The following is a 17,358-nucleotide window of genomic DNA, read 5'->3' on the forward strand; positions in this document are numbered from 1 at the left end:
TGTCTTGCTCAAGGAGCCGGGGAATCGAAACAGTGACCTTCCGATTACTGGACGACCCACTCTGCCTCCTGAGCCACAAATGTTGAACACACAATGCATGTTAAGCTCTTTGTAAACATTGTTTTTAGAAAAAGGTGCTATACAGATATAGTTATTATTGCTGCATGAACAGATTTAATTTCACTACTATAAAGTCGCTTTCTTCTCAAATCAGTGTTTATTTCTTGTATTTTATCTTCCTGTTTGCAGTAAAGTAGCAGGATAACACTGACCATAGAGCAGCAGAAATGTGTTAATCACATTGCTGCTCATTTCGGGTATGAGTTAGTAAGGAAGTAAGAAATATGTCAAGCAAAGTCAGTAAAAAAAAACAATTATCGGCACACTGAGTTCACTTAAGGCTCATAAGTCTCACAGACAGGGGTCTTTCTCTCCAGAACTGATCCTATGACACACGGGGGGATTGTAAAGAAAAAAACCATCTGCCTTCCCCCGACTCCGACAGAAGACGTTAATCTGACTAAACCTCAGAGCGGATATCTCAATAGCAGTCTCCCTGGGCAGTGAATTAGTGCAGCTGACTTAGCCCCTCATTGTTGTTAACTTCCTATAGGAATGTCTGGCTGGCCGTCCACATAGCAACCACTTATAGCCGCTGTCAACAGCCGAAAGGCCAGCGAGGATATGACAGGGTCAGAGGAGGCAGATGATTATTCACAGAAACCCAATAAACTGATGGGAAATCACTATCTCCTTCTGTGCACAGAGAGCTGGGGAGTCATTTTAAAGGGACAGTTCACCCCCAAATCAAAAATAGATATTTTTCCTCTTACCTGTAGTGCTGGTAATCCATCTAGATTGTTTTGGTGCGAGTTGCCTTCTTTCTAATATAATGGAACTAGATGGCACTCAGCTCATGGTGCTCAAAAGCATTTGAAAAACTGAACAGCAATGTGTCTCTAGAAATCATGACCCGGTTACTCAAGATAATCAACAGACCTTGTAGCGAGCAGTTTCGTGAAGGAACTATTTTCTTTTCACTGAACTACACCCACAGCATAGAAGAAAGTGTTCATCTACTCATGGACCCAGTTAACTAGCCTCTCATCCATGAGTAGATGCAGGCTTCTTTCTGCATGGTGATACGGTTGGTGGGTGTAATGAAACACTTACATCATGGTCTGTGGAATATCTTGAGGGTCAGGATTTCTATAAAAAGAGACATCACTGTTGAGCTTTAAATGTATTATTTTGGCAATTTGAGCACCAAAAGCCATGTTGTCCATTTTATTCTAGAGAAGGCAGCCGATATCTCCAAAACTCGGCGGCTCACACCAAAACAATCTAGATGGATAAATGAATGACTTCAAAATGACTTCCCAGCTCTCTTTGCACAGAGGCATTGACCCTCTCTCAACATGTCCTGGTACAAAGCAGGATATCCTGTCGGACACCTGCTTGCAAAGAGGTTAAAAACAGGAATAAGTTCAAGCAAGAGCGTGTTTCCCTCGTGCCATTCATTTAATTATATTCTGACTGCAGCAGTGATTAAAATAATAATCAATAGAAAAGTGATACTGGCAATGCAGGTGTGAGACAGAGGACAATACAATACACCTACAGCAGTTTGTTTATGAGAAGGGGCTGTGTTAGACAGGATCAGTGTTTATTGAGTCTAACATTAGCAGGCGTGACCGTCGGGGAGGTTCACTGTTGTAACCGTCTTCTCTCCAGGGGGAACGGACCTCTGTGCTCCTGTAATCTAAGCCCGGGCCACCGACATTACACTCATTGTCATACACGGCATGAATACCCTGCTGGGAGCCATGGCAACCGAACCCCGTGCAACGAGGAGGAGGGAGGGAAACAGAGAGTCAGACAGGAGACGAGACTTGTGTTAAAGTATGTCAGGAGGAGTTCAATATAACCTCTTAAAAGGAGCAGTCCGACAGTTTTACAGTGAAAGTCTGTTCAGGGTTGGTCGTAATCAGCCTGTAAAAAGAGTTTCTCCTCTTCTTCTTCTTTCTTCGGCTCTGGGGGAGCTTTGTCAAGTCTGAGAAAATAACTCTGATGATGTCCCCATGATGATATCTCACCCTGGGTTTGAAGACAAATATATAACAGAAAGCCTAGTTTACAAACTGGGGGTGCAGAGTTTTAAAGATGTATGAGGGTCGCACAGCTTCGTCAGAGCTGTTTGTCAGATGGTTGAATAGCTTTGGAAACCCCCTCACACATCTTCCAATATTGGAAGAAGAGGAAGCTGTGTCCAGCCTTCCCAGCAACTTTCCAAATCCAGCTTTCACACACAATTTACGCCATGACTGACCAGCTGTGTGGAGGTGAGAAAGAAACCAGGGTTTGGACTTCTCTCTCTAGCTCTGTTTTTTTTTTTATGGTTACACAACCCTGTCTTTTCACGCAAACAACTGAGTACAACATTGTGGTTAAATTTAAACAATATCATCACCCTTCACGATATTTGTAACAACACGTTGAACAAACTGTTTCTCTTTTAGCCTAACCCAACAGTAATGAAAGACTTTATTGAGTGTGTTGCTGCGTTCCAGACAACTCGAAACTCAAAAATGTCCTACTAGAAAACGTACAATGGAACGCCACTCAAAGATGGCAAATCCATCTACCCCGACTTCGTGAGGACACTGTTGTCTGATGTCATCAACATCAGCAGTACCCATCGAAAAGGGGGTATAGTGTATTTGTTGATACAGTGTTTTTATCAGATTAGTGAATCAAATGTTATGATTCGTTTCAAAGTATATAAGCGTTGTAAAAATAAAATGTACTAGCATCTGTTATTATGTGTCGTTTTCCTCTTCTATTTCACTGAAATTCATTATCAATCATTATCTGTCCTGATATTTCATAACCCTTCTGTTGACGTACCTAGCACACTGATCCAGCACCTAAAGGGTGGAGCTAGAAACACTGCAGTCCACTGATTGGTTGACAGAATCGTCACTCCTGCACGGCAGGAGGAATAGAGCACAGACCCGCCAGTTTTAAACACCACAGCATTCGTTTTTGTTCGGTTCCATGGAGAAGTCGGGACATGTCGGCCTCTGCAGCGCAGATTATTTCTTGCATGTTATGGAGGGATTACACACAGACATAAAAATGCAGAGAGGCGACAGCAATTACACAAAGAATGACTTAGCCTTTCCAAATTGTTTCATTTGATTTAGTATATTTTTCAACCCATATGTCAAAAAACCTCTAAAATCATATCCAGACTGTGAGAACTACTGAGACAATACATACTTTTAATGCCTAACCTTAAACAACAAGTCTGAATTTAATTTTTATGGTCTTCACCATAGCATTACAATAACATGACAAAGCCCACACAAGCAGAGCTAAACAACAACCATTTCTTCCCATGTCATAAAATGTTCTGTGTGAGAATATAAAGCTGCCTGGGGGATAAAAAAGCCTGTAGCTGCGTGCTCATATTTGAGATGATTGACAGAGATCTTCTCTCCTCTATCCCCGCTGAGATCTTCTTGGCTGCTCACACTGATCAATGCCACATGTATTCACATGGCTATGTCGTTAGCTGGCCTCAGAGCCACATGAGTCCCATTTCATACATGATTGCATTACCTCCAGTTTCTTGGGAAGAAAATACAGACACGCCACACAGAACTGTAGGCCGTCCATGAGCCATACTGACTCAAATTGAAAATAATGTTTTAATCTGAGTGTCACGCTATATCGAAATGTGCAAAACCACGGCACCAGTTTTGGCCTCTCAATCAGTGTTTAGAGAGACGTGACATAATGCCACCCAAACATTTAGCATTTAAACAACGGAAACACCTCTTCTTACCTTGGTAACAGTATGAAACACACAGACCTCCAGTAATCAAACATGTTATATATGATAAATGTGGTAAATTTTGATCACGAAGATGCTGTCAGACTAACAAGCATACACATGTTGAGACACAACATATATGTATATATAACAAAAATATAGCCTTCATGACAGCTTATATCATTTTGAATTTTTAAATATTTAGCTAATGTTATGCTATGTGCTAATGTTCGACTATGCAGGTTAGGAAACAACTCTGCCGATCCCCACTCTCGGGTGGACTCTGTCGACTCCCCACACCACCGCCATTTTGGTAAGGACCATTTTTAAAGTTGAAGAGGGGGGGCAGCCAGCTAACCTCTGAATGTGCGGTTTTATAAATGGACTGTGGAGGAGTGGGCAGGCCGTCACAATGTTTTCACTCAACATTTGCGTGCAGCAGTAATCTTCTGCTCCTGTGCTGTTTCTGTGCTTTAAAGCAGTCCCGCCGGAGTCCAGTAAGTTTAAACAAATTGCACCTTGATGTGAGACTTTGTTATAATGTTGTTGCTTATCAGCCATCCTATCAGCAAGGCTCTGGGGCAGGCAGTGTTGATCGGGTCACCACTTCGGTCCAGACTGAAACTACACTGGATACAGATATTCATCGTCCCCAGAGGATGAACCCTACTGACGGAGGTGATACAATAATTCTTTTTCTCTGGTGCCACCATAAGGTTGCCAGTTTAGTTTTTTAAGGGAAATGTGTTGACAGGTATCGGATGGATTGGCTTAATATTTGGTATCCACATTTACGCCCTCCTCAGGATGAATTGCAATTAGTTTGTTTATCTCTGGCTTTTAATTAATGCAAGTGAAATGTATGCATGTCTTCCACTCGAGGATGTCTCAATCAAAACAATGAAAACAAAGCTCTTAGTCTGAAGATGTCACGAAGTAGCATGGGATTATGGGAGTTGTTGTCGCCACCGCCCAATGTAAGGACACAACTCGACAAAATATCAATATTGTCATTTTTAGACATTTTAATGCAGAAATGTTACATTTTATATCTTTAAACTATATCCAGGCTTTGATGGGAGACCAGAAACCAAAGCAGTAGAGAAGTTTGCACAACTTGTGAATCTAGTCCTCGACCTTTCACCTTCATGCTATGACGGGTGAAATCTACCTGAAGCATCAGACTTGTTGCCACAATCCCACACTCCAAGGCCTCTCTGGAAAACACACACCCACAGACACACACCATCTTATCTCATACTGGTGTCGTCTAATCTTTTACACTCCACTGAGCAAACAGGCTAATCTTCTCTCTCCCTCATTAAGGACACACTGCATGGCATTCAACATGAACCTGAGGCCCGCCCGGGCTGCAGAATCCCTCCCTGTCTCCCATCGAACGAGACCTTGTGAGGAACACGCTTCAGTGAACCTACAGGCTGTACGTGAAGGACCTGAGTTAAGGTCTCTGGTGGGACGATGTCAAACATTCATACAGTCAGATTTACTGTAACGGGAAGAGATGTCAACTGTAATTTATGTCATGACTGCCTCGCAGTCCCGCGACTACCTCCCTTTGTTTTGGGTTTTTCGGTCTCACAGGCCGCCATGATCCCTCCCTCGTCTGCTAATGTTTGTGCGAGTGTGTGTGTGTGTGTGTGTGTGTGCACATCACACTTTTTAGCTTTACGGGTTCATGTCTTTCATTCCACACAGAGATGTGGGCGTTGCTGTTAAATGGCCCAATAAACTGAGTGAAAAGATCCCTTCAGAGAGCAATCACAATCTCAACAACCAAACCTCGCCCAGTCTAACAACACTGCCCTTTCCTGTCCTTCCACTCTGAAAGGACAAACACTGCACGGATATCAACAAGATCTGTAGAAGTTTGCATTAAGCAGTATTTATTGTTGAATGTACTGTATACAGGGTTTTTCCTGTGCACATTGGCCAAATTTGGCCGACTTTGTAGTTTACTTAAAAAGCACATCAATAACCAATAAAATGGAGAGACTGAGCCGACTTTATTGATTGATTCACAACAATAAAAGCAGTGTTTCCACCCCAAACGTGGAAGCATTAGGTAAATATTTAATCTGACCTATTGACGGTTCAGTATCTCAGAGTGCTCGCGTTTAAACATTAAGTGAGGCGTTGAAGGAAAAGAGTGACATTTGGACTGTGGCCTCTTTGTAATCAGTGTTCGAGAAAGTGCCTTTTTTGGCAATGCTGACTCATTTTAGCTGGATACAATCTGCAGAATGATCTGTGTTATTTAATCCAATTTAGGCCCATTGTTCAGGACATGAATGCTGACTTTCTAGGAATAAACAGTTCTGATTCTTCAGCAGAGAAACAGATAAGAGAAAAAGTCAAAAAGCCATGACTAAAGAGGATTCATGAGCTCAAACTTTTGAGCCGTGACGAGAAACACAGCCAGGCTTTGTGTTGACACAGATCACCATAGAAACCTTTACTGTGGCAGCGACCTGCCACATGCAATACAAAGCCCAAGAAACAGAAGAAACATGGGCAGGAGTGCAGTATGGGTATCTATAATCCAGTTACGGCCTTGAGACAAACCAACCCTTTGACATTTAATGTATGTTGGCAGAAAGCATCAGCGGGCTGTGACTCAGCTTCTCAAACTGACTTTCACAGGGCTTAAAAACATTTACGCTCACATAATAGTTGGTCACCACAGATCTTGGCTGCAAACCCCTGCAGCTGTAATGCCATTAAAAAATGTTTTTACCATCTGATTCAGAGCAAGAACAATTTAAATAGCGATCCAGCTAATGCAGTAAGAAATTAATGACCCGGTACGAAGCTAAAACCCTGTTATCATGTTCTTGTGGAATAGAAATACACCTGACCAGGTGTTTAACAGAGGACCAGTAACAATGTGAAGGTAGACAGGCCTGTATTTTATAGCACGGCCCAAAGTGCTCTGTGTAACGTGATATCAGTGCCAGTGCCAGGAGACAGGATTTAGAGCACAACACTTTAGTTTCCCATCTTTTTTACTATACGTCATACCTCTTCAGACTTTAATGGGCCGCACCCCGACATATCTGGCTCTCGTCTGCTTTCATGAACATGAACATTACCCCACAGTGCTGTTTCTGCCAGATGCCCGAGTCCAAGTCATTTAAATGTGGACCACAGTACCTTTCCTTTGTTCTTTAACAGCCATGTATATGTTTTTCACATTTCTGCGAAACTATACTTATTTAGGCAGAAACTCTGCCTTGTCTCAAGCCAAATTTGTCATCATTTCTGGAGTAACTAACTTCTTGATCTCAGCTTGATTCGAGATCTGATGTTTTTAGGGCTAAACTTAACATTTCATCTTAATGGAAGGCATTTGGTGAAAGGGATACTTCAAAGATTAGTATTACACTGCAAAAAAAAGGGGGGAGTTACAGACAGAAGAAAAAAAAGATCATAATTATCCTGTTAGACCCTTTTATAAATAACCCTGCATGACATCAGCCTGTACTGCCTGCATTACTCAAGATTAAAGAGTCAAATTGGTTGTTTGGACAACTAATTTTAAAAAACTGATTTGGTGCATGGATAGACAGATGTTGACATAGAATCACTTCCTACTCTGTTTTAATTTTGTGGTTAGTAAAAAGATAAAACATAATTGACTCTTGAGTCCCGAACATTTTTGTCGAGCAAGCTTGGTACCCTGGTGAACCTCTGTAAACGTTTCTGTTTCCTGTTAAACTTATGAGCTATAAGCTCGGCTCGTCTATGCAGAAAAGTAAAACAAGTTGAGAAGACGACTAAAAGATGTTGCTGGTGGAAAAGAAAAGACAAGAAAAAGGATACCCTGACTGTGTGGGGGGCGTTTTGTTTATTCCGTCCCCAAAACCGAAGACAAATCTTGTCTGATGTGAAGAGTGGATTTCACCATCACCAAAAACGGACATAGACAACATTTGTTCAAAGGTAACATTACGATGTAAAGTCAAGATCATGGCGTTTTTGTTGAGCGTGTAGTGACTTGACCTCAATTTGCATCGTTTTGACATGTTCATTAAACGTAACATCATGAAAATATCCTTCCATCGGGCACTGTAGTCCTTGCTGTCAGCTTCTTGACACTATATTACCTACCACGTAGAAACTGTCTAATAAAAACTGTGGCACCCGGTTAAATGGGACTGGCGCAGCCGTGTTTCTTATTGTCAAGCTTGCCCGACCTAGCAACAGTAACTAAGGGGGTGGAACTTTCGATTGGTCAATCAAAATCAAAGATCCAGTGTGTGCATGGTTCACATCAGATCTGTTTTATTTCAGACCAGAAAAGAAGTCTGGTTCTCTTTGTCCAGATGTTCTGCTTCAAAGTAAATGAGCTCCTACATAAATTCTGTGGTTGTAAATTCTAGGAAGCAAAATGGCATTTCAATACCAAACGCAAACAGACAGATGTGTACCTCTGTACGTCCAACACTGAAGGGCATGGAAGGCTGCTCATGTTCTCCCATGAGGAATGAGGAATAAAACCATCATCTCCAAAATATCTTGCCTGGTCAAAATCATACAGTCATGTGTGAGTTTTCTCTCTGTTTGTCTGTTTATTTCTACTCAGTGTGGCTTTGGTTCGAAACACGTGACCATCTCAGCCACTACACAAACCAACACAAAGCTTCTCTGTTTGCTTTCCTTTAACAGCAATTAATTCAGTCAATGGTTTCCTGATGTTTTTCAGACCTTTTGGCTCTGATTCAGATGTGTGCGGCTGGTTTTACGACTACCTCACTGACTGATATCAGTGTAAAAAAAAGTGTCCTGTATTCAATCTTTTTTATGTGTAACAGAAGGTGTCCCCCAAGGTTCAATTATAGGCCCCTTCTAAGTCACTTTTAAACACCTGTACACATTTTTATGACCTTTTTGCACCATTTCAGCGGTGATAAAGCTCATCTGTGCTCTTGCATTTCACTCCCATACTAACCACTGAGCTCAGAATAAGCAAGAGCTTCTAATTTCCCCAGTTTCGCCTCTGTCAAGGATCCAGGTTTTCACCGCATTAAATCTATATGGCTTTTCCAGACAGATATACACAAGATCTATGAGGGTTTCAAGCTGATCCACACCCCTTAATCAAGAGTGATGGCAGTCATTGGTTGCAGATGAAACCCATTTCCTCCTATTTAACCAAGATCGAGGTGCAGCACATTTCTGTGTTTGTTATCCCAGTATTAAGAACAGAGCTCCCGTCCGGTGTCTGCCATATGATCCATCACTTTTTAATGCCCTGCAACTGGTCAGCACGCAGCTCTGCTGAGGTCCTTGAAAGTATCTTTCACTCTTGAAATACAATAACACAGCACCTTTCACAGGACCGATGTTAGCATACCACCGCATTTATCAATGCTAAATGAAGCAAAGAAAACATCCTGTCAGGAAACTGAAGATTAATAGTAATACCAAATTTAATGTAATATTGCCTCACTTGTGTGTCGACCCATTTGTCTGACCAGAAAGTGAATGAAGATAAATCCCACGTGGGAAACCCGAGCGGCTGCTGACAGGGTGTATAAGCTGAGGGATACAGAGGAAACTCCTCAACTGTTATTGTTGGCACCACTCCACTCCTCCGCTACGGGTGAGCCCAATATTTGGGTTGATAAAAAGTCCAACGTGCCTGATTCGCACCAGGAGTGAGCTTCCTGCTTGATGGGAAGGATGTGGCTAACAAATGATGTGCTGAGAGGCACGCACACACGCATAGTCTCTCACATGTGGAGACACTGTCGAGGTCATGTCGGAGAATGGAGGTCAAGGTTTCCCCATATCTGGACCGTATAAACCATCTTTTACAGCCCACGAAGTACAGAGACATTCTAGATGAATGCAGGGATACACCCTTGGTGCTGGCATGTAAAAGATAATAAGAGTAAAGCTTGTAGGTATTATAAGACTTTAGCCTAATTTACTACCAACAGTGCAAATTTAATAACAATCTAAAGGTTCAACGGAGCTGCACGAATCAAAGGCTCAACCAACGTCAAAAGCTTTCATGTTACAACTGAATTAATCTCCAGTCAGCTGTTTATTTTTATGATAAGTAAATTAGGCGTTCTTTGATCTACCAGACCGACACTGTAGTCAGACACAGGACCTCTACACTGTTGGTCACTGAGAGATTTGCTATTAGTTTCCAAAAATAATGGTCCTCTGTGTTTGTCTGTCAAACTCTGGACTCTTCATCATTATGAAAACCCAGAAAAACGGCAGCGTATATTATGTGTAATTGCTTAATGTCATACTATTAGTGTCAGGCAGCTCAAGAGTGATTGTTTTTAACCAATATTGTTTGAGAGCAGCTACTGAGCAGATCGCACATAATCTGCTTCTGTGAGTGTTTCCCCTCAGTCTGTCTTTTACCAGAAAAACAATACTGACATATACATTAATAAAATCATGGAGTCCGAACAATATCCTCATATTACGGAGGAAAATAAACAGGCAAATGTGATGTGATGGTGTGATGCAGGACCTTAGTAGAATACATTTACAAAAACTAGTAAGACAGCGCATGGAATAAGGGCACAGTCGAAATATATGATTAAAACAGTTAAAAAATAATTGTTGAATGATTTAAATTGTTAAAGAAATGCAGAAGCTAAAATTAGGCAAGACTAGATTAGGCAAAAGCAGACTTGACAGAAGCAATCTAAACATAAAAGTATAAAACAATATCCACTCCTGAAGAATCAATAGTGTTAAATAACATCCTGTTTATAATTCCTTCATATGAACTATATTGGGACATAATGGGTGGTGTGACATTGTTAGTGAACACCTGGATACTGTATTGATGTATGTTTGCCTTCTAACGAAGCCTCTGAAGCTAACTGACCTCAAGGTGGCTTGTTAGCAATAAGGTTGTAACCTTTGACCTTTAGTGCTTAGTTAGGACAGGGTGGGCCATTTAAACCTGGAAGGCCCGGCAAGGGGGTGTCATGGTTAATAAGCTAACATCTGGAAGAGTTATGACCATTAGTGAAGCGCTTTGAGACTTCGACAAAACACCCTCATGAAAGGAGACACCCCTTGTGTGAAAATACAACACTTTCAAGTGAAAAGTAAAGAGCAGGCTCTCTGAGTCGGCAAACTCAGGAAATGATCTCAACAGTAAATGAAGGATTTCAGGAATGCTCCACCACCTCATGGTATGGTTAGTTAAATGAAACATACTATTTAAAAAGGAAACTTGGCTTTGCCGTGCTGTTCTTCAAAAACACACAGAGGGAGTCCTACAGAAGGCCTACAATGACCAGAAATGTGTTTTTCCATGGTGAAAGTGAGAGCCCCGTCCAAGACTCATTCACGTCCATGTTCAAGAGGACGAGGGCAGTTTACAGAGGTTGATTGTTGGAAGGACACAGAACACCTCATTACACCACTGGCTGACTGCGTATAAATGTTTCAGCTCCTGGATCCACGTTCATCCTGCTGCACGGACAATAGTAGGACGCTAAATAATGCAGCACTAGCTAACAGTCATTATGAAGCCTCTGGTTTCAACAGGAGAGCCTCCAGTCAGAATGTAGTTAAGACTGCTGAGTAGGCAATAAGTGCATTTTCATTCACAATAAAGATTCAGTTAAAATCTCATTAGGGAAATAGTTTCGGAAATATGCCTATTCCCTTTTTAGTAAGATGAGAAGATCGATACAACTTTCTACAATGTCTCTGCGTAACCGAGCTACAGCCAACAGGCCATTAACGTAGCTTAGCATAAAGACTCTCTTTGACTCTTGCCAAAGTTCAGAAATACGCCTGCCAGCAAGTCTAACTTTTACTAACATGTTTTATCTTGTTGGTCTAATCTGGACATAGCCAGGCTATCTGTTTCCATCTGCTTCCAGTCGTTTTGCTAAGCTAGCTTATCGCCTCCCAGCAGAGGCACTACAGCGGTATAAATCTTCCCACCAACTCGATGGAGAAATAAATTGAATAAGCACATTTTCTCAAATGCATAACTATTCCTTTAAATCCACTATGCTGGCTATTGCAACTTTCATGTAAACCATCTTAACAGGATTTGACTGATAAAACAAAACTGGAGTAAATATGACCTGTTTGAGAGAAAAGGGTGACTCAGATTAATGTGGCATGTAGACACCATCGCTTGACTCCTGCCTGTGTTTTTGTTCTGTACATACAGTAAGAAAAAGTGAGCTGGATGTAATGTTTGGTTTCTGTGAGCTAACACCAGTGTTAGTAACACTTATTAAAGACAAAGACAACAAACACCAATGATGTTTTTGCATTTTCCTCATATTTTGTGTTTCCTGCAGGATACTGGAACCACACTGATTATTAATGAAATGACTCTGCGGTGGTATATGTCAGTAAACAACTGCTAGGAGGAAGAAAAGGGATGAACACATCATTTCAGAGTCGAAGAGGAAGAATGAGAAACACCCTGCAGACGTCGGTGAGCTGAAGCGGAGAGGTCAACCCCAGTACCAGGGAGGCCCATTCCCACAAGGATAACAACGAAGCCTGTTCATACTAACTCCTCACCCTGTCTGTTTACCTCGGCCTAACCTCGTCACGATCCCCTCACTCCATCAGCCCTCTCCACCTCCGTACACGTCCTTTCTTGCATATTCTCCCCTCAGAAGAGGCCCGGAGGTGACAGCCTGTCTCCTCTCAGACTCACTGATGACCAGACAGGAGGGATTAGCACAGATTAATCACGATGATGTGTCTGTTTGTCTGGAAGCTTCGTTTGAACAATCTTTGTCTCTCATATCATTATCCAATGATGTTAAAGGAGACCGATCATTTCCTTTCCTTCAGTATGTTATAAACGTTCGTGTGCATGTAAGAGGTTGTCCATCATCCCGCCTTTAATTCCGTGACTTTGTGACATCACATTACGTCATCCTGTCACACATTTGCATGATTTATGCCTATATTCCTAAGTGGAAGCTGAAAACACGACAGAGCCGACTGGTCGAGCGGTGCTGGCTCAGGAGCTAACACAGAGCGTCTCAGACAGAAGGGGACAACATGCACAATATGTCTCTTTTAAATATGCTAAACATCGTCTGAACTAGTTCCTTTAAAGAACCTCCTCACGTCTCAACCTTGCTCTGACCCAAGAAAGGAAATAGGGCTGTTTGAAATCCACTGTAGCCCATTACTCATAACATTTCTATTTTCTAGCTGACATATTTATATCAGAACAATGTCAAGGCCTCTAAGTCCATGCCTGATATCAATCTAGAAGTCTGACTTTCACAGTCCCTCACTGGCCATGAAACGAGGGGACATTAATCCTGGGTAACAGAAAAGCGGCGGTGGTCGGCAGCCGGTCGCATGGTGATTCACTGCTGACCGATTCTCAGTAAGGAGGCAGTAAAACCAGCCTCTGACAGTCTGCCAGCGCTGATTTCCATACAAATTGCTGCAGTGTGAGGCAAAGGATTTGTTAAGGCGGAGAAGGAGGTGACATGTCCTCACACAGACGTGTTTGCTCACAAGCTTCTGGTGTGAAGCTCAAACATGAGGAGTCTGTTGAGGCATCGAACGCCCGTCATACATCGTCATGCATGTACTGACGCCGTGTAAAGCACTAAGCTCAGGATTACCTTTGGCTCATGTGTTAGTATGTTGAGTTGAAACTGGCTAGAAACTGTCTCACAGCGGGACGGCATGTCAGCCTCCACACCCTCCCCCCTCCTGCATCGCTCCACGCCCTCCCGGGTCTCCCCTGTGTGTGGTCTCTTCCTCCCCTTCATCATCACATTCCTCCCTTCACTTTGCCCGATCTGGCAGAGCTGACGGACTGACACGGAGGCAGCAGGTAGACAGAGGCGAGGCGTGCATGCAGACAAAATAACACTCAAACAAACGGACACGTTATTTAAAAGACAGACCGTGAGATTAAGGCAAGGCAGCTGGAGCAAATGGCACCTCAGAGCCGCTGTTTCAACAACCTGAGGCTCAACTAACATTTGGAAAACCTTAAACCCAAACCTTACACGTTTGCATCCTGCAGTTTTTTTTAATTTCACGGTGAAATTGTTTGCTTTTTGAGTGGAAGGTGGTGTTTTCCGGCAGAAACATCAAATCAGTTCTGCTACAACCTAGAGTTTTTCTTCTAAAGTAAGAAAAAACAGTGTGAATAACCTGGTGCATCTCCTCAGAATACTGTCATTAGGTCTAAAGCCCCTCACAGGGTTGTCATTTTCTCCAGCAGGCATTTACAGCCCATGAGATCACGCTATAAGAGGCTGCATAAAGGTTTCCATTCATTGTTTCTGTGCATTAAAAACACATCTGACAACCAGAGCCAGAGAAGAGGAGCAATTAGAAGTAATTACATGGTGTACAGAGCTTTGTTAACAAGCTTCTGTAAACTTAACACAGCGACGACGACGACAAGGGGAGGCTGTGAGATCCTCTCCAGTGCACCAGATGAGTTTAAAGGAATATCATCTTTTATAAGAGGAATCAAGTCATCTTGATATGTTTTGTTCCGAGAGGCAGTTTTATGCCTCTACAACAAAATAATTGTCATAATTGTCCAAATCTAGTGTGAAAGACACTAAAGATAATCTTTAAAAATGTTTGACATCAGATTAAATGAGTTTAGTACAGAGGAGAAGGAGAAGGAGGAGGAGGTGTTAAACCCTGACAGCTCCTGTTCTTCTAAGTTTATGACTTTCACACGTTTCTCCCAGTTTGGTAAACAAACACAAGTTGTTGGTGTGTGACTCCTTGAAGTAAAAACACATGATGCTCTTGTGGTGTTGTTATGCCACCTATAAGACTCTTATTTGCATATATTTACATTGCAGCCTTTTCCATTCTGTCACAGGATTACTTCTGGAAACTTTCTTGGCTTCACAACACTACTTTATAATGTAATGAGTGATGACAGTGTTGTTACATACCGACAGCTTTAATGATCAGTCCCTTTGGTGACCTCAGAGCCCTGCGCATCCACGCTTCTCTCAGCACCTCCAGGTTGTTTGCGTTCCCTTGAATGAAAAGCACCATGTTTTCCATCCATCCCTGAAAGTACACTTCAGCTATGGCCTTAACGAGCCTCTTATTCCAGAAACTGCGCAAGTTTTGCGCCTTGAAGTCCGCGAAAATCTCCTGGCCGGTCGTAGTGTTGGCGTTGAGCTTCCCTCCGCCGGCGCGCACACTCTCCTCGTCCGGGCCGAGGACTACAGCGAGCGAAGCGGCGGAGAGCTGGACGACCCGCTGCTGGTGAGACATTTTTCTGACGCCTTTATCGGCTCCAGGAGGGAGCTATCATGCCAGGAATGAAAATGCACGTGTTAAAAGACAGCTGTCCTGTCTGAAAATCCGAGCAAGCGCCGTGTTTCGCCGCGCATTCCTCCAGTGTGCGTCCGCGGCGACTGATCCGGAGGCGCAGGGACCGACCGACTGGTTTCTCTCCGCTTCCAGGGAGACCAGTGACGGTGGCAGAGAGGAGGAGGGCTCATCAGCCTGCTGCTGGTCACACAGGTAGACCTCCCACTGACTGCTGCTGGTCTGCTGTGTGCTGCGTCTCTGCTGCAGGGACAGGTGCTGTCTCCTGCATGGCACAGGAGCAGATTTAGATTTTGACTACCCTTATATGTTGTTTTTTTTTTTAAATTTTTATTTCTTTGTAGATTTTCAGCTATTTGCTTCATCATTTGATATAAAAAAACACAGTCATATTTCATCAAACTAAGACTGATGTTTCTAAAGAGAAGATTTAAAGGTGCAATATGTAAGAATCTCAATGAAAACATCCACAATTTAACTTAAGTGATCAACAGAATGCAAAACATTGCGTATCTCTTGGTGTTGCAGAGATATCTACTGAAGTTAGCATGCTAACCAGCTATCCCCGGTCCATCACAGTCTAAAGCTCCCATGCTAGCTGTGTAAACACCAGCACTCCCAGTCTGGGCTGCTAACTGCACAGCTAACTCAGCTAACTATCAACAGATTTCAAAGAAAAAACAGTGTTGACGTCATGTCAAAGATGTCTATGTATTGAGTTGCAAAGATATCTACTGAAGGCGGAATGGTAACCAGCTAGCCCCGGCCCATCGCAGTCCAAGCTCCATGCTAAAACACCAACACCCCCAGTCTGGGCTGCTAACTGCACAGCTAACTGAGCTAACTAGCTAACAGCAGCTACAGCTAGCAGCAGGTAGCGTTTACTCAAGCAATATGTTGCCCCATGTTTTTTATAGTATAAATTTGACAGGTGGCCAGTTCTTACATAGGCTACTTTGAAGGAGCAATTTGTAAGATATGACCAGAATTTTTGTTTTAAACATGGAAAGAAAAGAACAATCATTATTATCATTAGAGTGTAAGAAAAAACAGTATTGATGTTGTGTGACAGCTAGCCCTGGCCTGTCCTTTACCTTAATATCACTTGTACCTCAAAAGGGGATCGTCTGATAGCCGTCGTGCTATCATCTAGGAGATGTAAAAGCAGCGAGTTCACTTCTGAGTTGATTTAATAGTCAAAATAAACCAACAAAATGTCGAGAGAAGATATTTTTACATCTACTTTCCTTACTATATGAAAAAATACAACCACAAGGTGTGATGATATTCCGGCTCTACACGTCGATTTCACCCGCTGCTGATGGCCGACTCTCTCTTGGTCCTCTGCCACTGCTTGCCTCTCCTGTCTCTGCCTGCCGTGTCCTCTCGTCCCTCAACTCATAGTCCTGGTTGGAGCTTTTGTCAAGCACCTCTGTTCTTTATCCCTTTCTTCATTGGCTAACTAAGCTGTGTGCTAACAGCAGCTAGTTGCTACAGCCAAAGATAGCTACAGTAAAGTGTACAGTGACCAGCAGTAAGCAGTTATGTTGCTCCCTATAGTTTTAGAGCTACATTAGAATTGTGACCATTTCTTAGAAAATATACCTTTCAGTAATTTATTGGAATAATAGCAAAGTAGTCTGTAAATTGTAACACAAGCATGAGTCCATAATTAAGCAAATTGAGACAAGCAGCATGGTGGGCTTGTAAAATGCTTCCTGCAGCGTAAGCATCATCAAGGCAAGTTGACTAAGGTACTAAACAAAGCTCAAGAGAATCTGTTGAGTGATTTAGAATAAATTAATCTAATATCGGTTTATTTCCCTCACTAGTCTCCTCATGACGAGCTGCTGCCACACATAAATTTAACATGGACGCCACAGCCATTTGGTTTGTGTGGTAAACGATTCTCGTGAGAAAAATAAATTCCCTCAAAATATTGTATTTCACAACAATGACTTAACAAGAGGAAATGCTTTTCCAATAAAAGCACACAAGCCCCAGGGAACATATCTGCCACTAAATGAGAACCAGCAGAGGGACCCCATTAGTCCCCTCTTTTACTGACACTGTAACAGGCAGAATCTGAAGCACAGACAGACAGACACCTCATATATCACAGTCTCAGAGAGCCTGTGGCTTTAGTTTCAGGAGCACTCAGGCCCCTGAGAGGCCGGGGGCCAGTCTGCCTCAGTGTG

The 17,358-nt window shown here is 42.6% G+C and overlaps 1 protein-coding gene across 2 annotated transcripts in view; it reads right to left on the minus strand.

The window, feature by feature from the left end:
* The window catches only part of stox1 (storkhead box 1), a 36,569-nt gene that overhangs the window by 9,066 nt on the left and 10,145 nt on the right, over positions 1-17,358 (minus strand). The window contains exon 1 of one of the 2 annotated variants that reach the window (XM_073482672.1): positions 14,773-15,281. The exons of the other annotated variant lie outside the window; for it this stretch is intronic. Coding sequence (XP_073338773.1) covers positions 14,773-15,103 — 331 coding nt within the window. The 5' untranslated portion in view covers positions 15,104-15,281. Of the gene's footprint in view, positions 1-14,772; positions 15,282-17,358 lie in introns of those variants that run through there. 2 annotated transcript variants of the gene reach the window in all.

Source organism: Pagrus major, chromosome 15, assembly GCF_040436345.1.
Source record: "Pagrus major chromosome 15, Pma_NU_1.0".
Lineage (NCBI taxonomy): Eukaryota > Metazoa > Chordata > Actinopteri > Spariformes > Sparidae > Pagrus > Pagrus major.